General features: G+C 46.6%; 1 protein-coding gene across 4 annotated transcripts in view; it reads right to left on the reverse strand.

Moving 5' to 3' along the window:
• LOC135391465 (glutathione hydrolase-like YwrD proenzyme) overlaps positions 1-27,286 on the reverse strand; it is a 226,249-nt gene that overhangs the window by 38,714 nt on the left and 160,249 nt on the right. For all 4 annotated transcript variants that reach the window (XM_064621723.1, XM_064621724.1, XM_064621725.1 and 1 more), the window contains 3 exons: positions 22,695-22,851; positions 22,313-22,483; positions 3,866-3,960 (listed from right to left, as the gene is read on the reverse strand). In XM_064621723.1, the coding sequence (XP_064477793.1) occupies positions 3,866-3,960; positions 22,313-22,483; positions 22,695-22,851 (423 nt within the window). The remainder of the gene's footprint in view (positions 1-3,865; positions 3,961-22,312; positions 22,484-22,694; positions 22,852-27,286) is intronic.

The following is a 27,286-nucleotide window of genomic DNA, read 5'->3' on the forward strand; positions in this document are numbered from 1 at the left end:
TTGTTTGTTCGAATCGTTTTGATCAGGCAAGCAGAAATATTCCCTGATATCGCATTTGTGAGATTCCCTGACGATACCTGTGTACAAATAAACGACGCTAACATGAACCGGTGCACCGTAGCAAATCAGCGCTGTTTTCAGAAACGCTCTGATCAAACGGCTCGCCTAAGGTGAAGTAATAGTGTGTTTCCAGTGACATGTATGCTCGCACAATATCAGCAGTGAACTGGCTTGGCGAAAATGTTGGATAAAATACTATGCGATTGTGATCGGCGGCATGTTTTGTGGCTGGGCTGTCCAGTTGTCGATGTATAGCGCGAAGAGATCGTCATGTTGTATACTGTTCATAAACAACTCGGTCTTGTAGCGACACTTGCCGATTTCCTTCGTAGCTCTAAATTATTCGGGTGCTGTGGAAGGAGACAGCCGAGAGCGGTGTAGCAGTGCAATATAGCCGATGTCGCGCTTGCGGAAAGCATTCGCACGGCTGCGTTCAGTGTGTTTTGCCGACACCAACTCTGCGCATGCGCAGATGGCGCCTCTTGTTTGCAAACAGTAAAGTGGTTTATATATTTTGAACGAACGAACAGATAACTTCTTTCCGTGCGCGTCTTGTGCTGCTGTCTGTCGGTATTTCGAAACTTCAGGCGCGCTTTTTTGAAACCGGAAAATAGAAAAAGAACTGAGAGGAGGTAGATAATCACAGCCCCCCTGTCACCCACTCCTCCCTGCTGCACTCTCTCCATCTGTCCGCGTCTGAACGCCGCTAATAGCCACAGTTGCTTTGGGGCGCTAACACGGCATTTAAAAAAAAAAATCAATCACGGATAAGAGAAGGCCCCTTTCTCCCTCTACAACTCCGCCATTGACAGTTTTGCTATAGTCCCTGTAGCTCAAAGGATCACCAATTATTTTTAATTAACGAATTAATTAATAAACGAGGAAAAAATGGAGTATCTCTGGACACTTACATGTCTTGTTCAAGCGCAATGCACCATTTTTCATAGATTGAGAAGTTGCCCGTCAAAAAGAACTCGTTACAAGTTAAGTTATCGTGTGCAAAATGTAACTAAGTTAATAACGAAGTTCTTCAGCATGAAATGTAACTCGCAGTTACTGAGTTACTTAAAAAAAAAGAACGAGTTACTTCCAAGTTACTTCGGACACAAAATAGCATTACGCAGGTGCAGCGCGCGTGAGCAGTTGAGTTAGACCTTGAGTTGCCTGCGGTGGAGTGCAACACGCTTAGATCGTTTTCGTTTATGTCCAACAATAGACCTCTCCTCGTTTGAAAACAAATGACGTCATAGTGTTCGACAGCGCCAAAATTTGGTAGAATTGAACTACGCTCGGAGCTAGAGCTACGCTCGGAATGGGGTAGGGTCCTGCACTCAACGCAGGGAAACATCCCACATCATCATCATCCATTCATCTATGTTGTTGTTGTTGTCGGAGCTAGACGTGAACAAGGTCGCGCCCGAAAGCCACGGTCTTGAGGAGATTACGATGGTCCCTGAAAGGGACACGACATTCGGTCCTACTTTTCTTTCAATAGGAGGCAGCGAACAACTGCCCGTTCGTGGAACCCACCCTCTCCTTCCGATTCGTTTCGGTTTCAGTCTGTCTACCAACGTCACGATAACGTTTCTCTGGTAGAGGTCTATTCGAACGCTTTGCATCTTACCTCCTGTGGGCTCGCAATGGTTCAGCTTCATTTCAATGGCAGCGGCTCTTACTTCCTGAATAAAATACTGTCATTGATTGAATATGACGTTTTATGGCAAAAAGTGTCGTGAAGGAACCGGAGAGAAAGCAAGAAAATATGTGGACGTGAGTGAAAAGCGGGTTAAAAGTAACTTGCAACTTAACTTAAGTTACTTTGGCAAAGTTACCTGAAAAAGGAACGAGTTGCTCTGAAAGATACCCCGGGGCAAAAGTACCGAGTTAAGTTACAAGTTACCAAAAAAAGGAATTAGTTACAGTAGTAGTACAGTACAGTTACAGTATAGTTACGGTACTTAGTTACAGTAACGAGTTACCTCGAACTCTGCCATTTTTATATAAAAAGTTTGACTCATTTTAAATGAAACGGCCCGCAATAATAGTGAAAACAGAAAGTGTCGAGGGCATGATGTCATTGAGAATGTCATTTGTACCAGGGATACTCGTCTAAAAGGAAGTCTGGCATTTGGAAGCAATGAAGCAGTTTGAAGAATCCTTATCAAGCTCGTCACGCAGTGCTCGTTATCACCAATCAAAAGGAAGTGACCAGTGATAAGACCTGTCCCCCTCCTTCCTTTCCGGTTTCATGCCTCCCCTCACCTATACACGTGTACAAACGTAAAGTTGTCTTACTTACACAACACGTGCTATTAGGCTAATCGCACTTTAGGGAGACGTGTCCGCGAATCTTGGGCATGCGCCGAATCCACCCAAAAATAAAAACCGAAAACGCGGTCATGCGGTATGAATGGCATCACATCGAAAAGAAGACGTTTGGCCCCATCGTTTTTAGTACGGATTTAGTACCTCATTTATTAAATGATTGCACAGGCACGCTCGCACCGCCGGAAAATTTGCACTCCACGTCCCAACGTTCACCTTTCAGTGACAGCCGGCAAGAGACATTTCATTCTTGAATGAATTTGTATACGCTTGCTGTTGCTTGGTATAGCTTAGAGAAACCATGCCTGAAGTGTGTGTTTACAAATGAAGTGTCCTTACTCCATTGCTTTCACAGTGTACATTTAAGCAGCAACATGTGTACGGCAGCACATTTTGTGTGTTTTGAATAAGGTATAAATTTAAATATTGGTTCAGCTGTTGTATTTTGGCCACAAACAAGGTGTTCTTCCAGGACCGAAGGTGCTCTAGCTGGTCTCAGCTGCTGTCAATGACCGAGGGAAGAAGCCGACCGGTTTCCAGGCACCATCTTGAGGTTGCTGCAAGACTGCACCGACGGCATGGCTGGAAGCGTCGATAAGTAAGGTTGTTGGAGCGTGTGGTTCGGGATGATGGATTAGCGTAGCGCTAGCGAGCCGCGAAGGCGTGCAGCGCCGCTGTTGTCCAGGATAAAGGGGCAGATAGGAGTTGCTTACCGTGGGGGGCTGCCAGAAGCGTGTGCAACGGAGCCAAAAGCTTAGCGCATTGAGGTAAAAATTTAGTAGTCCCAGAAACGTGCGGAGCGAGATGGTTTCAATGAACTGTTCCAGAGTGCGCATGAAAACGAAACCTCGGCACGCGGGCCGAGACGATGATGTGAATGACACTTAGACTAGGTACTGCGGTGTGCTACAGAAACAATCCAGATGCACTCCCTTGTCGTAAAACACATCCATCATAGCTAATTTCAAGAACCAGGAAACTAGGGTGATCCATGAAGCTTTCCTTATCGCCCTTCTGAGATGATCTGACGTGCGCGTGAGTGCACCGTCTATTAGCCTCTCACCATCTGAACTTGGACAACTTCAAGGGAATATACGGTAGATACCAAAACTTGGGTCCTTTGACTGTAACTGGTTATTGACCAACCGTGATGTGTAATTTTCTAATAAACGACTTGCGCCATAGTAAAGAATGTTAGTGGCGAGCAAGCAGTCTGGTTCTTTCTTCCCCTGTTCCTTGTTCCTCCATCTACTATGCTGCACAACTAACTGTTGCTACTAGGTATAGTAGGAGGTAGTATTAACTACCCCGTCTATCCACCATGAGATAAAAGAAGGCAGTTATAGCATGAAGTTTGGAATGGCCGACAGACCCGAAAATGACGCATGTAGGCATATACAGGCAAATGCCTCAACTTCCGGGCCCTCATTACCAAATTTACCTGATGCCAAACAACAACCCCCCTTCCGAACTCACGTACTTCGGATGCACCGTGACACCGGAGCCGATCATAATCCGTGGCATGTCAACTGCTTCTTGAGGATTCATCTTCATTTCCAGCATGTTTAGGAGTACCTATAAACGAAAAAAAGAAGAGAGAGTTCAAGTCACCTGTATTTGCAAATTCCTTGCGAGTTTATGAATCTATTTCATAAATTGTCGTATTCGCTTTAGTCGTATGATTTATTATGTGTCAAGGAAATCATCATCTTTCTAGTATAAGGTTTGTATCTCATTATTATGGCCAAGCAGTACTCCAGGAAAATAGAGCAACGCCAAGTGGCGTTGCAGTTACTCTTTTCGGCTACTTTACATGATTCTTCAGAATAATGGCAAACACATTTGTTCCGCGTAGTGCTGCCACAGCTCAAAGCACGTATGCACCTCGAGCATTTTGATCACTCTCGGCGCATAACGGGCGGGACTTGTCCGTGACTCGCTGTCATACTTTGGTCATGGCGTTTTGCTAGCTGCTCTTCTTTGGTTATTTCGGCAGGTTCTTGCTGTTGCGAATAACCGCACAACAGAATGTTGGTTTATGTTTATGGTTATTCGAATACGCATACGGGTCGTGTTTTAGAGAATTACATTTTATAAAAGGTTTCAGCTCAGCCTCTCACATTTTTGCGAGGACAAGGCACCCTCGTTTCAGCGAATTACCTTTCAGAGACTCTACTACTACTCTAGTGAAGTGTGGTTTTGGTTTTGGGAGCATGGAACGTGGGCGAATAATTGGAAGTTGGTCCTGGTAAAGTGGCTCACAATATTATCATGGATATTTGGATCATGGTCTTGCTTCACATATTCATGAGAATCAAGGTCTTCATGCAATATGTGCACATCAAGACATTGCACAGCAGCTTCGGCACCATGAAGGTGATTTACAATATTTCAAGCTAGCAGGGATTACTAATTGTCCTGCATTTCTCACTTACAGGGACTGAAAGATTCGAACGATTCGAGGGAATATTGGATTATCTCCGATTAATAGAAGGATTACCCATTGTGTAGGGTACACCACTAGAGGGCGCTACGAGCGACGCCTCACCACTAGGGGCCGCTGCTGTCGCATTCCGCGGATGACGTCATTGCTCCTTCGGGGAGCACGGTGAGAGATAGCGGGAGGCATTGGATGGCGATGCGAAATAGAGCGCCCCCTTGTGCAAGGCTGTGGTGGAAGAAAAGAAAAGCATGGACATGTATACAAGAAACAAACATCAACACGCAACGAAACAATTCTACAGAGGAGACAACCGAAGCGGCCTACTCTTCCAAGCACGTACTGGATCATTGCCCACAAGGAAGCGCATTCAAGAACTTTTCCATACCGACAACGCAGAATGCATACTTTGCATGACGGGCGAAGACGAGGATCTCCACCACATAATGTATTCATGCCGGGCACTACTACCAACGAAACCGAAACCAGAACCGCTCCAAAAACTGCTAGGCTTTGAGAGTGACACCCCGCCATACATTATTGAAACTACAAAGAGACACCTGGAGGCTTGGGAAAAAGAATGCAGAAGAATTAGCGTACTGCAAACATCAGCCACATCGGGACGACAAGCAAAAGACGACTACGAAGCCGAACAGGACGACCGGATCCCGGAACGCGAACGACGCCCCACGGCGATAAACTAACTGACTTTTTCGTTTTTATTTCTTTTTACATCTAGACTTTGGTCTAGTACTGCGCCTGTTGTACTCTGTACCTGCCCTGATTCGAAAGGGATGAGGCACACTTGAACCTGAACCTGAACCTGGCGCTGCGGGCGACAGGACAGACGCTCTCGGTGGCGGCTCTCCACGGCGCTGTTATGGTCTCGTGACCGTCCGAATAGTCTGAGATGCGTCACCGCCACGGAGGAGAAGTAAGGAGACCGAACTTGGCTGGAGAATGACGTCCCAATTCCTCGAGTCTATTGTTGGCCGCGGCGCGGTGCTCGCGTTCCCTCCGGTACTAGCTCCGCGAAATCTCCTGCAAGGCAATGCACTGTTTGTCCTCGAATACTCTACTAAGAAGCGTTAAAAACGAGTGTTTGTGTAATAAAAATTAAAAACGATTTCTCCAACAATGAGTTAATGTTTTCTGGTCAGCTCCAATCTTGTTTTGCAATTTGTGTTGCCTCGTTTTCGTGTCATAGGTGGGACATAGTCCAAAGGAAGCAAAGGTTGTGCTGAAAAGCCATATTTAAATGGCGTGGAGGGAATGATGTGTTTGAAGATCTGCAAAGTTTCCGGACGCGATCTTTTCGGAATATGTGGGAATTTCTATGTGGTGTACCGCATAAGCTGGGACTCGGAAAGTTTTATCTGCGTACGTGTGAAGCAATTAAGAGAACTTCGTGTATGGCGACGTTTCAGTGGCACGCTATGCTACGGTTTTGGGAACACAAAAGAAACTCGGTATGTAGTCTGTAATGTGTGTTGTCCAACACTGACATCTTGAATCTGACTTTTGATGTTCAGTTCCATGCCTGGGACTTTCAATTTACTTCAGCACAAGTGCATGCTGCTCAAAACGCTACACCAGGTATTCTACCCAAGGTAAAAAAGGCCCAACTCAAGTAGATATGGGCTTCACACCCCAACCGGACACCACGATGAAAATCGTCTTCAGGATCTCTTCCTGAAACTGAAGTACGCGTGTATACTGAGTCCTCTACCGCGAACCTGTGACAGAAACCTGCACCAAACCTGTGACAGAAAGTGCGTTCTGGCGCCTTGGCATTAAATTCATGTGTGGTGTCATGTGAAATGTAACTCTATCCTCTGTACCATAGCGGATGCTTCACAATTACGACAAAAAGTTCCCGTTTCCCAAAACGTACGTTGTGCACGCGAAGCGGGTGGTAGAAACGCGCGCTCGCTGTCGTACAACAGCTGGAATCCAAATGTGCTCAATTACATCATTTCCTCAAGCTGCGAGATGTTCGTGGGAAGTAATAATAATTTAGTGCTGACCATTAACAATGTAGATCTCGCAGTCGTGCCTTGCCGGTCATGCAACTTATACTACCACCCTGTACGATGTCAAACGGGTGTCTTTTTATCTCAAATAAAACAAAATGTACTTCCGCGATTCTTAACAGCTTCTTAACTGCGAGAGCACTACGCTTATTTACACATTCAAGCCTTCGAACAAACGCGGATCCCCCTTGACTGCGGCTTCCCCACATTGTTAAATGAAAGCCTCCCGCTTTGCACCAACAAGAACTCCAGGCGAAAAATGCAAAGAGAGATCGTTCCTTGGTACACGACAATCGTGTTTCTTTATCAAAATATTTTTTCCTGTTTGCACTGGACACACTAGTAAGTCTGACACAGCGCATTACAAGCACATCATTTCAGAGGAGCAAGTACCTGACGGAGCGCGAGCGCCGCGCCGCGGCCACAATTAGACTCGGGGAATCGGGACCACACTTTTTCAACGGCGGCGCGGCAGAGTTCGGTCTCCTTCACTGATCTCTATGTATAAAGGCTGGATCGCGCATGGGAGAGGGGCTCGTAGGGGAGAGGCGAGCCTTCGGGCCGCCGTGTTGGTGGGTCCTAAAGTGCTGTGTGTGCCCATAGAAAACAATGGGAGGCAACAGAGATTGTGAGTATTTATTGCGCTGCTAGCATTGATCGTTGTTTGTCATCACACAATTTTGTAAGGTGCCAGTATACTGATGTATCCTAACAGTGTTTCACAGGTGTCCCGCCGTTCGATTCTTAATTACGTTATGTTTTGCATTCCGAAACTAGACCGTCACCGCAGTGCAGCGCTGGGGATTGTACTACAGCACGTTTCCCAGCCAATATTTCAATAAGAAACGACTTGAGGTTAACAACAACCATGTATATAATATCCCGTACTGCGTTCTGAACAAAAATTGTTCCATAAAGAACGGTCCGGGAAAAGATATACTCGCATGGCAGAAAGAGATCGTTCTGTAGAATCACAGCCGTTGTTTTAGCCGTGTATGCGTTTAGTATGATTTATATCAAGCATCGCCTTAGAAAGAGCCTTTTAGTAAACGACAGCGGTGCTTTGCCTCGCAAATATGGACACACTGAAGCAGCGCAAATAATTACTTCACGCAGTTAGATCACACTCGTTAGGACAGTTACTCAGGTAATGATGTAAGCTTAATCAATTAAGTTACTTAGAAAGTGGTAACACCTCCTTGAGACACAGGACTTATCTCTTTTTGAACTAAGTACAGCCGTTCTATGTATGTTTGCTTCTTCCTTTATTTGTTCTGATTATTTGCAGGCGCGGTTGTGCCAAACTGAACGTCCTTCTCCAGCACTCCCATGCTTTTGTTGAATACAACTGCAGCGTGAGAAAAGCTGCTTGGGGACGGGGTCCTGCTATCCATTGCTGACTGTGTCATGCTTGTTATGTGGAGCATGTTCCAAAAAATGCAGCTCCACGTATGGTCTTCAAATTGCAACAGGACTATTTGGAGCTTGAAACATTTGTGATTTTGTCATTGTGGCCCTCGTGTACCCAGTCTGTGAAACGCAAACAAAAAAGTCTAACACGATATGCTTTTGTAATGAAGATCACTGATGATGAGTAAAGAGAATATACGAGTTCAAGTTTATTCAATATTTTATATCATTCATTATATTATTCAACATTTTATGTCAAGTTTATACAACATCAAGTTTATTCAAGTTCAAGATTTATTTCTTGCACTTATGCGTTTCAGGATACAATGAACGTGCAGGCAGGTCGCAAAAGACTACATTTATTGTTTTGTGACTTTGCTACAATGGCAATATATATTTTAGGAATGACAATGGTTAGGTATGCTCTCTAAATTTGTAGCACTAATTTTAGGTTGGAATGAGCAATGAATAGCAACTTCCCTCCTGATATTTTCTCATATATGCTAAATTTTAAATTTAATGTGATCGAATATGTGATAATATAATAATAACATATAAGAATATAATATGTGATAAATGAATGTGATCAACAGTAGATGTAAACAACATGAGTAGCCAGAGAAGTGCATTCACAATAAATAATTTTCTTCTTGTAGAGTATATGTGCATGCCTATTAACTGAAACAATTATCACAGTTCCCTGACAAGTTTTAATTTCTGAGAGTGTACTGTAGAGGCTGCTTAGATCTACAACAGTTCATACAAGGTATTATATACTGTGAATGCCTTTAAAAATCCTATGTGACACATATGCCTTTACTTTCTGGAGGTGCTGTGGTAGTCAAAGTTTGTGGGCATTACGCAGGTTCTGCACCCATTTCTTGAGTATGTCGAGGCAGCTGTGAAGTAACCTGCATTGATGATGATTATTCCAATTTTTATGGTGCATCGACAACAAAGGAAATAATACATCAGAACATTGGTTTGGGTGCAACCAGTTAAAAATTAATATGTTGTTTAATAAATGCATTGGACAAATGTTAAAACATCAGTTTAAAACATGGTTTACAATCCCTGTATGTTCTAAAAATTAAAAAGATTAAAAACTACTCTAAAAAGAATATGGGGAACTCTTCTAAAAAGAATTATAATCTCTAATTATTATATTGCTGGGTGAAGGAGCCTAAAGTCTAAGGTGTGTTTCTGATGTGAACATGTAAGAAAATATGCAAAACTGAGAGAGACTAACCACAGTGCGTGCACTGAGGTTGTTCCTTCCTGTAAAGTAGAAACCAGTGGATGAGGAACGTGATACTTACCTGTACACCCAGCCGTATCACACTGCACAGATTATTCACTGGGCAGCCCTCATGACGAAACCTGTATTGAGAGACCACTTTTGCCTTAAAAACTGCTACAAATAGCACGACACGCTACAAATTATTGCTATCGTAACAAGCTGACGATACAGCTCAGACACAAGGCGTTATTCAAGTCGCGCCACACCACCGTTACGTAGGATTCTTTGTCACAAATCAAACCAAGGCACAAAACAATACCAATACATGAAAAAAGGTGACAATCGTGGTCTCATTATGACGTAATACCGAACTTGTGCGCGAAGGTAATTCAAAGAAATGAATGTGGCACTTGCTTCCGCAGAGAACACCGTGTATCATGGTAGCAATGCATGCAAAAAAGCGCTCGTGTGCTTGCATATATATATTGATGACAACACTACCTGTGTAGTGTAACGTGTTCTCCCAAGCATATTATGCATTCAAACTGTATTTGCCGCCGGGTAAAATGCAAGTGTGCTCGATTGAACGTCGGAAGAGCGATCAAGCAACCTGCATCCAGTGCTCGTTTTGGGCAAAAAAACACTTCATAATGGTCAACTAAACATACACAATGGACGCCTATTTATTCCTTGATGAAGAGTGACTCACCTGTATAAATTTAGGCCTTGTATCCTTGCCAGTACGGTTGGTACGACCGTAATTGCAAGAAGTTGCCATGATCGCTGCGGCGGCTGTTGTGGGTACAGTAAGATGGCGGCCGGTTTCTTCACGCTCGCGCTCCCTATTCGCGATCCAGCCTTTTACAATCGAGATCAGTGGTCTGTCCTGTCGCCCGCAGCGTCACCACAGCCTTGCACAAGGGGGCGCTCTATTTCGCATCGCCATCCAATGCCTCCCGCTATCTCTCACCACGCTCCCCGAAGGAGCAATGACGTCATCCGCGGAATGCGACAGCAGCGGCCCCTAGTGGTGAGGCGTCGCTCGTAGCGCCCTCTAGTGGTGTACCCTACACAATGGGTAATCCTTCTATTCATCGGAGATAATCCGTCTATTGTGGACAGTAAATATTAAGAACTTGTGCGACAAACTCACATCATCAGCCACTATCGAGTACTAGGTGCACCATGCTGGAGGAATATGCGATGTCTGAAAAAGTAGGCTATCTCGGTTGCTGCAGATCATTGGAGAGCAGAAGCGACGACGCATCTGGGGCGTGTTCCTCGGCACTTCTTATGTTGAATTCCAATGGCAGAGTCGGAGCAAGTGGCAGACTCGATCGGCAATGGAGCGGCTTGATCAGGCCTAGAGCAAGTGATCCGAATCTGCGACTGGAACACTTGCACCCAACTTGGAATTTAACCCTGGCCAATCTCCCTTGGTGGATGGCGGCCAGAGAAAAGAGGAAGAAGAAGAAGAGGGTACTCATGTTCCAATATATAACGCCATGTTTTGCAACATCAAGGTCCTTCTAATATCCTAACGTTTCCATTGTAATGTCTGACTTATCGCTTCCTTCATGAAACAAAATCGCCAACCCACGACGCGAAAGACTATAGTCACGGGGAAGACGCGTTGCGAGGCGGCCATGTTGACGAGGCAGAGACAGGAAATAGGAAGCACAAGCGACAAGTGACACGTCACATAGAGTTCCGGTCGAATCTGCCTATTTTGGCGGAGCAGTCTGGGTTGCTCCCTGGAGCGACCTTGGCTCGAATGCCGCTCCGAAGCTCCCATTGGAAGACTCGAGAACTGTTCCCAATCTGCCAATCGAACAGACTTGCTCCGGAGGCGCTTCGAATCTGCCATTGGAATTCAACATTAGCTTCGCAAGCTCGCGAAGCTAAGCTCTGCTCTGCTCTGCCCTCGTCAGCGGTATGCCAGGGGCCGTCGAATGACCATGGTAGACGTAAAACGAAAGAAAACACTGTTGCTTTTTTTTAGTGGCTCGATCGCTGCCGCCGCCAACCGTCGTGCTGCACGAGAGCGCGTGTCGTGCTGACCGTTGAGCCTCACGAGACCGCGTGGATAACAAATGCCGCCCATTGCAAACTTGTCTCTCATTCACGATCTCTGTAGGTTCATTAAAATATTGCATGGAAGATCTAAAACAGGTTCAGACTGATGTTGAAGTCGAGGCATTTGTCAGGATATGGCACGATGCATATAGCTTATCTGAATTGTCTTTAGTATTAATACATAATTTACAAAAACTAACACCATTAATCCAAAATAGCTTTTTCACCGTGCTCTTTTTGTTCCTTTTTCTCCACATAGCGAAGGCATCGCATGAGTACGGTGTTTGCGCAATGCTCGACGTCAGCGGAGCCTTCTTATTTAAGAGCACATAAACATAAATTATTATTAAGCCCTACAATTTTGACGCTCTCGCCCTGCCGTTATTCTCAAAACTTTCCATTAAAGAAAGAAAACATTCCGCGTGTTGAACCGGAGAGCCCGAGAACTAGGATCGACATCTAGACCACTGAGCAAAACACCACCTCTTGCCATCATCTTGAGGGATGAAGATACAAACGCTTCGCAAGCCACACTGAGCCCGTCATCACTTCTTTTGTCGTGAGAACAAAACTGCAGCATCCCACAACTGCGCACAAAGTTGCAAAGCGTAAAACACAGCTTCCCCTTTCATTCCTGACATGGACATTTTCTGAAGAACCCACTTTTTTGGCCAAGTACAATGAAAAAAAGCATTCCAATGCATTCTGCTATGAGCCAACACGGCGAAAATAAGTCCTCCGGGAACAAAACTGTCGCCCTTTCGCTTCCATTCCACTTGTATATTATCGAGGAACCTCTCATGGCAACACCTATGTGTGGGCATTTCTTTCTAAAGCTCAGGGTCAACAGATATTCTAACAAAACCAGGTGGAATGCATTGGAGTCCATCCATTCAGTGAAGGGCAGCGAGTACACATGTCAAGCCAACATTAAGAGGAGGTGTCCCGCAATTCTGGGAATGACGTTGGCATCTGCAGCCCGTTCCTGGGTAAATTCCTTTGCGGGAACTCGTAATCGTCAATGGTCATAGCCGTCGCGCAACAGTTCGTTTCTTTAAAGTCAAGAATGAAGCCATAGACAGCTCTATCAATTACGTCACTGAAGATGAAACTCAAGCGAATAAAAAAAGTCCAGAAACTGCGGACAGACAGCGGAACTGAATTTGTGATTCGACGATTGGAAACCTACTTCAATGCGAAAGGCGTTATCCACGAAAGAACCGTGCCATTCCCGCCGGCGCAAAATGGCGTAGCAGAAAAAATCGATAGTACCCCGATAGAAAGGGTGAGAACACTCCTGAACGAAGCGGGACTCCCATTGGAATTCTGGGCTGAGGCCGTCAACACTGCAGCTTACGTCCGGAACAGGTGCAGAAATTACCGACTCTAAATGGACACATACCGGAAACACACCGGAAATCTGTTGGATATTTTAGGGTTTTCGCCTGCTTGGTTTGTGCATGGGTTCCACACTACTACAGAACTAAGTGTCAAGCAAAAAGTCAAGAAGCGTTGTTTTCTTGGCGATTGTGAGAACGGCAAACGGTATCGACTCTGCAATCCACGTAAGAACAAGGTGTTTCCCTGTCGCGACCCTAGGTCCCTTGAAGATTCAAAGGGAGTAGTGCTGTTACCCAGAGCAACTAGCACAGATAGCTACAATGACATTCATTACGTTACGCTCACAAGTCCTTGTAATAACAATGTTGGTCAACAGAGGGGACGTTGAACGAAAGAAGATACTGTCGACACACCTCGACACGATTCATCGCTTGGTGATGAGACGAAACGGTCGACGGCTCTTTCTCTTCAATGGAAGCCAGCATTCAACAGGAGCAGCTGACACCCGCTGTTGCCATGCGGCGGTCCACCAGAATTCGCGTTCTGCCTGAACTTTTTCAGGTAGATTCGACCTAAAAGTTTTCCAGAGCGTGGAGGTCGAACAGAACGTCAAGGAGCTGTCGAGGCCAGGAGGCAAAGAGCAGACAAGAGCTCGGGTTCGTGCCAGAAGCTCGACTGTTTGTTCTGCCGCGGCGCGCTATGCTCGAGATGAACGGGATGGTCGATGATGATGACGGTGCCGCTACATGGACCCCCCCCCCCCCCTAGCGAAGCGAAATCAGTGGTGAGTGGTGCTGAGGGGACGAGCCCAATGAACACGGCGACGGCGAACTGGCTGCGTGGTGTCTTCTGGGAGAAATTGATGCGGAGGCAAACTGGGAGGCGTGGTGGCAGGAGACACGTCAACGGGGCTTTCAATGAAGGCCGGCTTCAGCCTGTCAATAGATAGTGTCCTGGCGGCCAGCGAGCTGAAGCGTGAAATGTTTCGGTGACCGCTGCAGAACCTTGTAGGGACCGTCGTATGTGGGCTGCAGAGGCTTTCGGGGCGTGTCATGGCGAATGAAGACGTGAGAAGCCGTTTCAAGAAGGGGGTGGCGATAGGTGGAGGGCTGCGCAGGTGAGCGGGGTAGGTTGTCGGGTCGGTACGGGCGATTGGCGAGGGATGCGCAAAGAATTCGCCAGGCAGGCGTAAAGTAGTCCCGTAAACCATCTGGGCAGGTGAGCACTGCAGGTCCTCCTTGACGGTGGCCCTAAGGGACAGCAGGATGAGGGGGAGGGCGTCGGTCCAGGAAGCGGGGGATACAGACTTGAGGGCTGTTTTAATCCGGCGGTGTAAGCGTTCGACCATCCCGTTGGCTGCAGGGTGGTAAGCCGTTGTTCTTGTACGGGATGTTCCAACCAAGTTTGTCAGTTGAGTGAAAAGGGCGGACTCAAATTGCCGTCCGCGGTTCGTTGTGACGACTGAGGGGACGCCAAAGCGGGCGACCCAAGCTTGTACGAAGGAAACGGCGACGGTGGCGGCTGTGATGTCGGGGAGGCAGTCAACAACGGCATCAGCGAGTGTAGCCAATTGGTCCAGTGTCATGTTGGAAGCTGTGGCCAGGACCATCTGCACATTTTGTGGCAGGCGTTGAAGAAAAAGCTCACGGAGCAGGGTGTCGTCCATGGACGCAGAATTGTCTCCGAGCAATTGCCGCATGCGCCGTAAAAGCTGGGTGGGGCGTCGATCTCCCAGCTCCTCGGCCGAGAGGAGCTGTTGTAAACGGGAGCGGCTGGAAGCTGTTGTGCGCTGGAGGAGGGCTTTCTTGAGTTGGTCGTACGGCGTTGTAGGGGACGGGTTAGCTAGAACGTCATATACCTCGTCTGCTGCGGTTGGAGTAAGGGCAGAGATGACGTGGTAGAATTTTGTTTGCTGGGATGTGACGCCGGCGAGGCTGAATTGGGCTTCCGCCTGGATGAACCATACCCCGGGGTTTCGGTCGAAGTATTGCGGAAGTTTGACAGCAACAGCGGACAGCGAAGGCTGTGGGACTGAACTGGCTGAGGGTTCGTCGCGGGACATGGCTTCGCAAGGTTGGCGAACGTATCACGTTCGGGTCACCAGATTGTCGAGGCTAGGAGGCAAAGAGCAGACAAGAGCTCGGGTTCGTGCCAGAAGCTCGACTGTTTGTTCTGCAGCGGCGCGCTATGCTCGAGATGAACGGGATGGTCGATGATGATGACGGTGCCGCTACAGAGCCAGTGTCATCTTCTCAGCAGTATCAATGGGAGCGCGCAATGCAGGAAGAGCTATCATCCCTCCAGCAGATGCACACGTGGACCCTCGTTCGGCGAGAACCCGATGTGAAAGTTACTAAATCCAAGTGGGTCTTCCCAGTCACGAATCACAAATTGGTAAGTTTAAGGCAGGACTTGTGGCGGTTGGCTGTTCACACACCCAGGGTATAGACTACTACGAAACCTTTCCCCCTGCGGTGAAGCTCAACAGTCTACGTCTACTCGTCGTCTACAGTCGCAAATGATGAAAGAATGACGACGCGACAGTTGGACGTCAAAACTGCGTAAATCGAAGTTTCTTCTCTCATCTTCAGCAGTTATCCTGTTTACTTCTTTCTATGTCCTTGTCTGCTTGCTGCATTTCACCATTATGAGCTGGTATCAACTACCCCGGACTATTGTGAGACATACGTATCTGTTTGGAACCATGATTAAAAAGGTTTCGCCCGTTCTAAAGGGCTCTGCTGCGGTGTTTTACGTATTTGGCGGTAGCCTTCGTCACAACCCCAGTGGGAAGGGCAATGGCATAAGCCGTCTCGAATATGCCTTTAGCACCATGATACAAAGGGTTTTGCCCGTTTTAGAGGGCTCTGCCGGCGCCTTTTCGAAATGTTGCGGTCACCACTGTTAAAATCCCAGTACAAGGGCCGTAGTATAAGTCGTTGATAATGGCTTCGCTATGCAGGATACACCAGTGACTCTTTGTGGTGTATTCCTTGGTTGCCCCTGCCATCATCGGGGTTGCAGAAAGGTTACTTTTTACTTTTCTCAAAGAAGTTTGCAAGTGATGCAATGTTTCAGAAGGAGACTGTGGGTCATTTCTTGCAGGTATAGACGTGTAAGCGAATTATGGACGTCTTTATGCGTGCTGCACTTCGAGAAAAATTGGTTGATTACCATGGTGAGTGAAATTCAAACGGCTTCGTAACGGATATGTATTTTCATCTATGATGTGTTTTTGCTCAGACTTTAGCACCAGTGCTCGTAGGTGTCTGCTGCCGTGTAAATGTTCGATCTGCCGGCGATTTGCCGTGCAAGTTCACATTTGTGCCCCATATCTTGGCAAGTTTATCCTTGCCATATCGTCGCGGCTCTCTCATGCTGAATTCAAACGGAAGGTATCAGCGTTTAGTCCGTTGCGCAACTCGTATCAGCACCGAAGAGCAACGACAATTTCTTCTTTGTCATTGTTGTTGCGGCTGGCACTACCATCAATGCGCATAGAAGCCAAGATGCGGTACCCGGCGTGATAAGATGTCTGCGTGATTTCGAGTGGAGCGAACTATAGGGGGGTATATCTTTATACATATGTACGGGTATTTGCATTGGTGGCAAGCTGTATCAGGAAATCGGACGAATTACAGGGGGATGGTTGAAAAAATTCAGGGGGAGTGTACACCTCCCTGAGGGGTGGGGGTAATGAAACCTCTGGAAAGGATTGCAATTATAGCAAAGTACCTTAGCGTAAACAGCTGAGCGGTATAGTTATTAGGCATTCGCATATACAACTCGTCAATGAAAAATTTCACTTGACACACCAACAGAAACAAATGAGCTTCTTTTCCAAATGAGACATTGAAAATTTGAAAGGCGTTTCAAGTTCTTCGTACATAGTTCTTCACGAACGATTATCCCAACGTTCAGGAGCACTGAAATTGTCGGTTTACACACAGTATTGTTGATTTTGCTTGCATTTTCAATGTGAAAAAGAAAAAAAAATCAGGAAAAGAAAAAGAATTAAAATTTTTCACACAATGACCCTCGTACAAAACTACTCCATCTATTTTTTTCTCCTTTTTTTCTCCTTTTTTTCTCCGCGCTTCCCTGTGCTCCGTATAGTTTTTCGCGCATGATATCCGGAGAGGCTGCTGCTATGCTGCAAGCCCATAAACTTAGTGTAATAATTAAGATGATGTCATTCTCTGCACTTGTCTCCACTATTACTTCTCAATTATCATATTACTTACAGTGTAGTTTATCAAAATGCACGTTCAGACCAGATCGCAATAACTACTTGTTGAGGTTCATGAGTCACAAGAACTGCTCGAATATGAATGTACTTCCTAACGTCGACAGGAGCAGCACTACATCGAGCAAGCGTAAAAACAATGCCTGAAAACCTGGTTTCATTCCGAATTTTTCATTACGGGTGTGTGCGTGTGTGTAGGGAGGGGGGGAGGGTCAGCTTTATTCTATTTAGTGGTCAAGAGCCCTCGGGACACAGAATAGCTGACTGCAAGCCATGCACATGCGGCCCGCGTGTGTGAAAGCCGTGATTACCCTGATCTACGCATTGCTTCATTTTCAGCGAGAAATAAATAATGTACTCGAGGGCGCGTGCACTTCTTTAGTGTTATGTCCAAATCTGCTAATGAACAACTTTATTTTTGACGTTGGTGTGTCTAATCGCCACCGGCGATATTCTACCCTGTTCCAGTTTCTACTCCCCTATACAGGCTATACTCAATCCCATGCCAGTCTTCATACCATGGATCCATACAACTGGTTATTGGAAATCTACAATAAACATTGGAGATCAAGTTGAAAGGTATAGGCTGGGATTAAAGGAACGGGTCGCACCATTAAACCGCGTTATTGTTGTTTAGTTTCAAGCTGATCTAAACTCGCTGATTCCTATGCAATTTATCTTTGGAGCACCTTACATTTTCCACGCATAACTATACTACTGAATACAGCAGACATCTGTCGACGTCTGTACGCCGCTCACAGCAGCAGTTACTTCGCGGCGTTAACACGGAATTAAAAAAACTTAATACAACAAGATCCGTACGGTGCATCCGATGCACCCTACATTAGTAGTTGTTAGGGACGAATGTTGCCCCGGTATACATACTTTCACCCGCTGGATCACGTCACGGAACCGTTTCCTTTCCAGGCGGGGAGCGGCAGACGTGCATTGTCATTCAGAGATGCGACCACCCCAAGCAGCACAATGTACTGAAAGTCGAGTGCAATAGGGGTGGACGGTATGTGTCTTATCAATGTTCTTTAGTTTCACGAGCCTGTTGAAGGTCTTTCACTAACCTGTCCACCCCTGTTGCACTCGACTTTCAGTAGATTGTGCTGCTTGGGACCGAACGCGTTTCAATATGAACCTCAGAAAAAAGCTCATTTTCATGTTATTTTGGTTTCGTCACTGATTTTCCTTTCCCACACTTCAGCCAATAAAATTTTCCTACCTGCGGAACGCAAAATCTGGCATGGGACTTTAAGTTAGAAACTGCAGTATCCGTTGTAATTGTCTGTTCTTGTGTTGTTGTAAATTGCCGTGTCACCTACGCACCTGCGACTATACCTCCAAGTATGGGTGAACAGTATTGTAAATACACTAAAATAAAATTCACTCAGTGTTCTCTACTTCTTCACCGCCTCGTGTGTCGGTGACCTTTCTGTATTCCTACCCACTGCTGGGATTTGGGAATATACACGCCGTCGATTCTGAATGTATTTGGTTCTGCACCAAAATCTCTGGTCCAACGAAGTCGCGTTTGATCAAATCATTGCCACTCGCAGACGCCACCACTCGTATCGCCACAATACTTGCGGACGCCATATTGTCCATATCTTACATTTCATTTAGTAATAACGCTGGATATAAACCTAATATCGAAAATGTCATCATTTAATTACGTAGTCTGTATATCCATGCTTAATAGCTACGAGTCCGCGGCCCATACCTGTTTCCCGTGCTAGAGCCTGCGAAGTAGCGTTTGGTCAAATCGTTCATTTTCAAGCGACCAAAGAACAAACAGGAGACAAGATCACACACAAGTCGCTCTGTTCCCCCTGTCTCCCACTCCTTCCTGCTGTCCTCTCTCCATCTGTCGACGTCTGCACGTCGCTTATAGCCACAGTTGCTTTGCGGCGCTAACACGGAATTTTAAAAAAAGTCGCTCTGTTGTTGTCTCTGTTTCTTCTTTGGTCGCTTGTGCATTTACACGAACCAGCCCAATCAGACATAATACTTCATAATACTTCAGACAGTTTGCCAAATCGTCGTCCAAGTGGCACTCACTAGTGCCAAATTGTCAGTTTCCTTTATTTTAGCTCGTAATAACTTTTGATGCCAACTTGATACTGACGTTATCATCATAAAATTACGTAGTCTGTGTATCCTCTGCGGACCGTAGCTGCTGTCCTTGCTGCACCCTTAGAACTCGCATTGTCGTCCAGAAGGCTATCACAGGCGCCAACCTGCCAATTTCATCCGGTAATCTCCCGATATTTGGAAAGGCTCATGCTCGTTCCCACAGTTATACATCACGTCTTATACCCCTGTTACACGGGCAGCTTTAACCGCTTTGACGGTTAACAGCTGTTAGCCGACGAAACCGCTGTTACCGTGAACAACGGTTCGCTGCTGTTATACACAAATCAGTCAAACCGTTGACGGAGGTCACGTGGTTTTCTTGTGGTTTCCTATCTCGTGCATTTAATGCTGTCTTCCTTAATTGATTTTGTTGTTAGCTCGCAACTGATTAACGATGTTTGCTGCGTGTTCTTATAGGATTCTCAGTGTTATTGTCTGCACGATATTTTTGTTTGTGCATCCTTAATTTTGTGAGTTAATATCAGATGGGGCACTGAAAGTAGACATGCGGACGTTGCAACCATAGCGTGAAAAACCACATTAATAGTGATAAAAGCGCACACAAAATGACACAAACGCTTGTCATTATATCTGCTCTTTTATCACCTTTAGCATGAACTTGTACCGACAGGCCCAGTGTTATGTTCTTAAAGGGGTTGGGGCACTTTAATAGATAGACTTTCATTATATCTCGGGCGCATTGTGCTGCACGCCAGAATACTGAAGAAAAAATAATTATCCTTCTACGGCTCGTACTTAGCGAGAAACAAGCCCTCGAACACACTTCCGAGCACAGCGCAGACGTCACAGAGTTCAGAGTTGCGTCCATTCCCATTGGTAGCAGTCAACCCTAAGCCGTAGCCGTTCTCGTGCGTTGCATCACTGGGGGCGGCGAGGGCTGTGATGTCAGAGTCGCGTGAGTTTCGGTATTCGCGAGGCTTATTTTCTCCACTTCTATTGCCCTCTTCTCTGTGAAACTTTCAATGGAGGTTCACACCGGCACAAAGAACCGACTTTACGTTTAGCTGGCGTAATTTGGGATGATCTGTCGCAACCCCTTTGGAAAACGATGGCGTAGAGCAAGCCTTTGCATGACAGCGCAGATCAGGATGACGAAAATGAAACCGTGAACCATGTACGGCCCTTTACCGCGAGGCAGCCCAGCATTAAACTGTTCTGCCATTCGAGTGTGATTACGCGGTTTATGTGTTGGAACGTAACGCCCATAAGTTATCTTCCCAAATGCGTATCAATGCTCCTGTGGTTGCGACATGTCAATTCATATGATTTTGGGAAGAAGAGTCACCGGATTCACACACGATCGATACGGATACTGCCATTTTGTCCGTTACCGAGCACAAACCGAGCTTGCCAAGTGCGGTTTACGCTAACCGCGGCTAATCTGGTAACTGCAGTTGCATTCGCCGTGTAACTGCGGCAAACCGTAGTTACACGTAACCTGGGTTAGCTTAACCGCGGTTAAGACTGCCGGTGTAACAGGAGTATTATTCTTTATCTTACGCGAATGCTCCCGGGTGTGTTATGGGTGTTGTTATCAGGTCGGGGCGCCAAAAAGGGAATCGTTCGCCTCAGATATGTCCTCCTCTCCCTGCCCAAATCTGTTCCTCCTCACGTACTAACGCACCACCCTGTAAACTTAGCTTCCTTGCGTAGTCCTCTACTATCAGGTCAAGCCGGGTTTCAGAGAGGGTGTCCCTGAATGCTGCCCTTAAACTTCGACAGCGGACGAACTATTTTACAGAAGTGTCATGAACACTGCGGTCAAAGCGAAATCGATAAATGATTCGCTTCGTCGCTGCTCATCCAAGTGCTTTGCATGCTGAATGTGAAACTAAAACTCGGGAGCCTCACAATGTGCTGGCACACGAGAATCACCATCTGGAATTATTGAGTTATCTTTTTTTGTTTTTTGTTTTTTCAACGTTTTGGGCGACAGAAAAAAAGGAAAGAAGAACTATTTTTTCGCAAATATTTCCGCTTTTTTCCCCCTCGTTTTGCATTTCTAGTTGTGTTTCTCAGATGTATAAAAAAAGTTCTTAACCACACAATGTTATGATTATTATATTTTAGTTTCGTACATGACCCTCGTTCACTCACATGTGAAATATTTACCACTCCTTTTTAAAACCGAGTGGTCCAGAAAACGAACTACACCGCCTCTGGCTATAATTTTCGAGGAATGCAGACTTGACCACCAGGTACACCACCAGGACCACCAGGTACATGCAACTTCCACTGAGGACTGCTTGCTACACAGCAAGTAGCAAACAAATGACACACACCGGAGCAAACGATAACTCCTAAGCGCATTAATAGCACCAGGATTCATCCAGGGTTGTAGAGTATACACAAACACATTGTTGTCCCCATTCCCCTTCCTTAATACCCATTACAATTTGGCGCAAGCGCTTGAAACTTCAACGTCCGCCATCTTGCAGCACAGAGTAATTCCAGTCGTTCAGAAATTCCCGCGTAAGTGTGGCTACTCCATGGTCACGTGACGCTATACATCATACCGAACTCGTGGGTTACACTAGGGCTGAAAAAAACAAAAAAAAACACGCGAGCACGTCATGCATGCGCTCGCGTCATTGTGATCTCTCGCCCTCCTCTGATACGCAGAAACATAGTTGCAGAGCATATTGATCACTATCCAAGAGGACTGAGTACTGGGCTGGTTGGGTAGCCTTAACATTTGTATGGCAGGAATTTTCCGTTAGTGGCTCTATCAGAGGCAGAGATAAACTTAGGGTTACGTCTAAACTTAGGATAAACGTTCAGGTTATGAGCCCCAGTTAGGTTTGCGTGGTTTCGTTCCCCATGTGTGTTTAAACCAGTGTTATGTCATAAATGATTCAGTTGCTAGAGACAGTTGTTGTCCCATCGTAGTTTTGCACCTGTCATATCAATCTTTAAATCAGTATCCAACATAGCTTCAGTCAAGGATGCAGAACAAAAAGAAGAAGAAGAAAACTTACGCGTAAATTTTGTTGGGGCTGCCCATATCCTCCCATCGTACCCATTGCGGCCATGAGCTTCCCAGTGGACGAGTCTGTCGCGATAACGGGCATCAGGGTATGATAAGGCCTCTTTCGTGGCCCCACACAGTTAGGGTGTCCGGGAATTAAGTTGAAGCCCAAACCACGACACTGCAAGCAAGCAAATGTATCCGTGTGATTAGAACTGCACGTTAGGTTATTGCAGACTAGGAACAATTACATATGGCTGTCACATCAGGCTACGCCTGGAGACCTTAATCTGTGCACGAAAGGGCTCAACCTTTTCGACGCCATTGTGCATCTCTTTTTATTGTTATTTTTTCGTTTCGGTTGAACAGTGGTAATGAACCCTGACACTTACATGCAGTGCAAATCCATGGCGCTCCACAATGCTACACCCAAAGCCTTTGAAGTTGCTGTTGATGAAGGCGCATGCATTGCCTTCCCCATCGCTCGTTGCCAGAAATGTTGTATGAGACTGCTCTGCTGCTGACACCGCAACGTCGATCTCTGCAACACTTTACGGAACACATAAAGTCAGCGTGCACTTCTGATGCACGACAAACATTTGCCAAATCTGTAATCACAAAGCTAGCCTCTACGCCCCTCTACTCCCAATTATTACAACGCTAGCCCAAAGTTTTTATTATAGAGTTTTAGTATAAGTACAAGTGACAATTAATGCAATAATGACATTAAAAATGCCCGTTTTAAATTCCTTTTTTTAATTTTTCTATCACATCACATCACATCACATTAACAATGCCGTCGAAACGGGATAAAACCAAAACACGTGGCAAGAGCAACTTCCCAGATCGAACCAAGGGTTTATTTTGAGCGCGGGTCCCAAGAGCATACATAAGCGATCACCACTGGAAGCAACGTATCGTATAGCACATGTGTATCACACGTATCGTGTTTTGCACATGCTATTGCGCTAAGTCACCTCATTTTGAATAACTGAATGCCAAACTGTACGCTCACAAGAGGTCCACACGCACCAAAATTCTGATTTGGTTTCTACCGGCAACGTTGCAGTCAAGAGAGTCGCCATCTTGCACAGCGGAGTTGGAGTGGTTGGAACGTGGCTGCGCCGGTGTCGATTCCGGTACGCGGTAGAGTGTCCCGGTATTTGCATCCAGTATTTCCTTTGCGCGTGCGCATTGCAGCGGTTACCGGCTCGTCTGTTACCGTCTAACCGGTATACTAAAATTCGCTAATATTTACCCTGGAGGGTCACCCTGCGCGAGACATTGGCAGTTGTAACGTGATTGTTTGCTGCGATGCTTCTCTGCCGCGGGTGCTGTTCGTTGGGGAGATGGATCGTGCGTCCTGAGCGTATGTCTATACAGTGTCCCACTTGCACATCTGCTCTGCTATTTGACCGAATTATTTTCCCTCTAGAAGCCTATGAATGCATCGTCACCCGGTTTTAAGAATTGCAAGAGGAAAGCGCTGGACGCAGCCTGGAACCGTTGCCTGTTCCGCGCGTTCAGCGTAAACAATTGGCTTTATTAATTACCGTGATCAACTTTCAGATTTGGATCCGTCGTTGCCGGCTGGCTTTCGGTAGCCCAGTCTTCGGAGACGCAGCTATATTTCAGGCTGTCAGAGCAGGGCTTCGTAGCCACATTGTCCGTGAGCAAGCACTGTATGGTCTTCTGGAGTGCTCTCGCCGCTGGCTGACGTCTACTCGTCTTTTCCGCCACGTTCAGGGTGAGTGGCAAATCATGTTTTAGCCAGATCGCTAGGACCGTACTGCACTCCGCAGCGGCTCTCTCGTGTTTGGATTGTTCGCTTGGTATGGTCAGTACGAAAAGCAAACTCTCCTAGGGAGTGTTGTTATCTAGCCTGTAGCACTGTAACGTAAAGTTAGTGTCTGTCCAAAGGGTCTCTTGCTTACTCTCAGTGTTCCAGTGCTAGATCTAGGATTCATCCCCAACCACCAACTGCCCGTAAAAGCAGCTCTCATCAGCGTTCATCATGGCCAATATTTCATGACAACATTCCACTCCATTTTTCCTCACTTGAGGTGTCAAAAATTCTAGCACCCAACGTGAACTGACTTTGGACATACCCAAATGTTTGTACAAGATCTTTTCTATGAACCCAGTACTAATGCCCAGTTCCGTAGCAACCTATATAACCGCCACGCGCCTATTGGTATAACCATGTCTTCCATTTGGCGGCACACTTCCTCGGTGGTGACTTCAACCAGCACCGACTAGATAACTTAAATATGTATCAGACGCAGAACAGTCTGTCGTCTCGGTCTGTTGTCGCAAGTACCTTGCTCTTTGAAAGGATCGTCTCACTCAATGCTTCTAACAAGCACAGCACGGAGTAGACTGGTCAGGCAAAATTATCCTCTTGCAAGGTCATATGCATGTGGCGAGATGGGTTGCAAACACCAAAAGTTCTGCACAGCACCGACGATTTCTTGCCAGTACAAGGCTGGTCAAGAAACAATTTTAGCAAGTCAACTTCTTCATTTGTCGTGTCCGTGCCTCCGGCGATCTCAGTGAGTCAGGGGCTAGCAAACTTTAGCACTGTCATTGTCTTTGACACATTCGCAGCTCCATATTGCTTATATTCATTTCAAGCTTTCAACAACACAGAAAGTGTATGAGTAGTACACAGTGGTAGAGCCAGGCTACGAGGGGTTCGGGGATTCAACACCCCTCCCTCCCCGAAACCGTGAGTGCATTTAGGAGAGGTAAACGAGGGTGAAATCATCCTTCCTCATGTAAAATTCCCATAGAACCCCTCATGAAATATTTTTCTGCCTACGTTACTGGTGGTGCCGTGACAGTCTCTGTCTAGCACTGTGCTGCCGGAGATGCGTGACCTTCACCATTCCGGTAGAGACAGCAATTGAGACGTCAGAGAGCACTGTAACAGAAAATCTCACATGGGTGTGATGGACTGCTCTAAACACGAAGAAACATATTGCAGATGTGTTTCATGGTCGTTCAGAGTTACTGTCCAAAATTAAATATTGCAGAACAATACAGCTTGTTGCTCAAGTCCTTTCATATAGGACGACTCGGCGTCGGGAACTTGGCGCCCCCATCGCCCGGCAGCAGCCGCAGTAGCCCCCTCCTGCACTCACGGTTGGGTCGCCGCAGTAGGGAGACCCCCACGTATAGCTGTGCGTGGCTTTCCCGTGTCTGGGGAAAGGGGGATCCTGGCGGTTGAGTGGACCCGGAGGTTGTTTAGGACCCCTTGGGCCCCTCCGGGAAAGCAACACACCGCTTTGGCCCCTGCTTCCCATAGTCGGGTGGACCTGGAAGGCCCGGCCAGGATTATTCAGCTAGTCGCCATCTCCCCCTTCATTACTTTTTCTTTCTCCACTGCTTCACTATCTTCTTTTTCCTCCCTTCACCTTCTTTGGCGGCAAGGGTCAACCTTGGGCAGTCCTTTCACTCTCCAGAAGCTGCACTAGGGTATAGTGCAGAGGCAGGCGTTAGCGTGTGGGACACGTTAACTTGTTGGGTTCCATGGTGGGTGACTACCTACTGCACTGAACCACAACATTCCTTTGATGGATTCTTCAAACTAAAAAAAAAACATGATCGGTACCGAAAGCGGCACCGCACCGATGTACTAGCAACGCAATCACTGGACCTCACACCACAACCATGGTTTACAAATGTCCTGATCATCCATGGAGAAGACGAGTCTAAGCCCCTGAGCAAAGTATCACCATTTGCGATCGCGAAGGAACTGGAAAAAGACATAGGGAAGTCCTATTCCGCGAAAAAGTTGACTACAGGAGACTTGCCGATCGAAGTCCAGACACGACAGCAAAGCTCGACTCTGCTTTCCCTGAACAGAATTGCTGACGTACCTGTTACGGTCTCGAGGCATCGTACGCTGAACACAGTGAAGGGCGTGATATCTGAGCATGAACTTCTTGATTGTTCAGATGCTGAGATCGAAGAAGGTCTAAAGGATGAAGGTGTTGTGACAGCGCGGCGAATAACTTTGCGTCGAGACGGTAAGGAGATTGCCACTAAACACATTGTCCTTTCATTTCAATTACATAAGCTTCCCACTACCATCAAAGCAGGATACATCAACTGTCACGTCCGGCCATATATCCCAAATCCGCGGAGGTGCTTTAAGTGCGAACGTTTTGGCCACGGCTCGCAGATCTGTCGTGGACAGGCCACCTGTCCGAAATGCGCAGGCACGGATCACGCTGCAGAGACCTGTGAGAAGGATGTCAGATGCGCAAACTGTAAAGGTAACCATCCTGTCTACTCTCGCTCCTGTCCACGGTGGAAGGAAGAGCAAGACATACTGAAGGTCAAAGTGACACAGAATCTTTCGTACAGAGATGCAAAAGCGCAGGTTGAGTTTTCAAAAAAGGGAGCCTTCTCCGAAATGGTGCGCAGGGGAGTAGCACCACTGAGGAAATCTGTAGAGACCCAGACTTCTGGGTCTGTACCCAATACTCCCCAACAAAAGGGAAAGGACACCGAGGTGTCTGTTCCTGTTTCTGGATCTCCTCCGGAGACAGCCACAACTTCTACTGAAGTTGATGGCACTGCCTCCATCTGGGATGGGGCCACACCAGGCCGATCCCAGGCCACATTGCAAGACATGGACATGGACGACGACGACTGCTTATCGCAGAAGTCGTCGTCTGGTATCCCAGGTGTACTCTCTCAGGGGAAAGAAAAGAGAGAGAGGACATCTAGCCGAGGTAGGGGCAGCAGACCAAAACGTACACAGAAAGTGCTTCCACCAAGGATAACTCCTCCCTAAATCACACTCATGTCCAAACAGTCCACGGGATTCTCTATTAGCGACCACATGATAAGGATTTTGCTGCTTGATGCAGGACGACGTTCATGACCTGTTTGAGGAGGACAGTGCAATGTGTTTCTGTTTACACGAAACGTACCTAACTTCGGAAAGTTTAAATCCTTTTCGTAAGTACACTAT

This window comes from Ornithodoros turicata, chromosome 4, assembly GCF_037126465.1.
Source record: "Ornithodoros turicata isolate Travis chromosome 4, ASM3712646v1, whole genome shotgun sequence".
NCBI classification, from domain to species: domain Eukaryota; kingdom Metazoa; phylum Arthropoda; class Arachnida; order Ixodida; family Argasidae; genus Ornithodoros; species Ornithodoros turicata.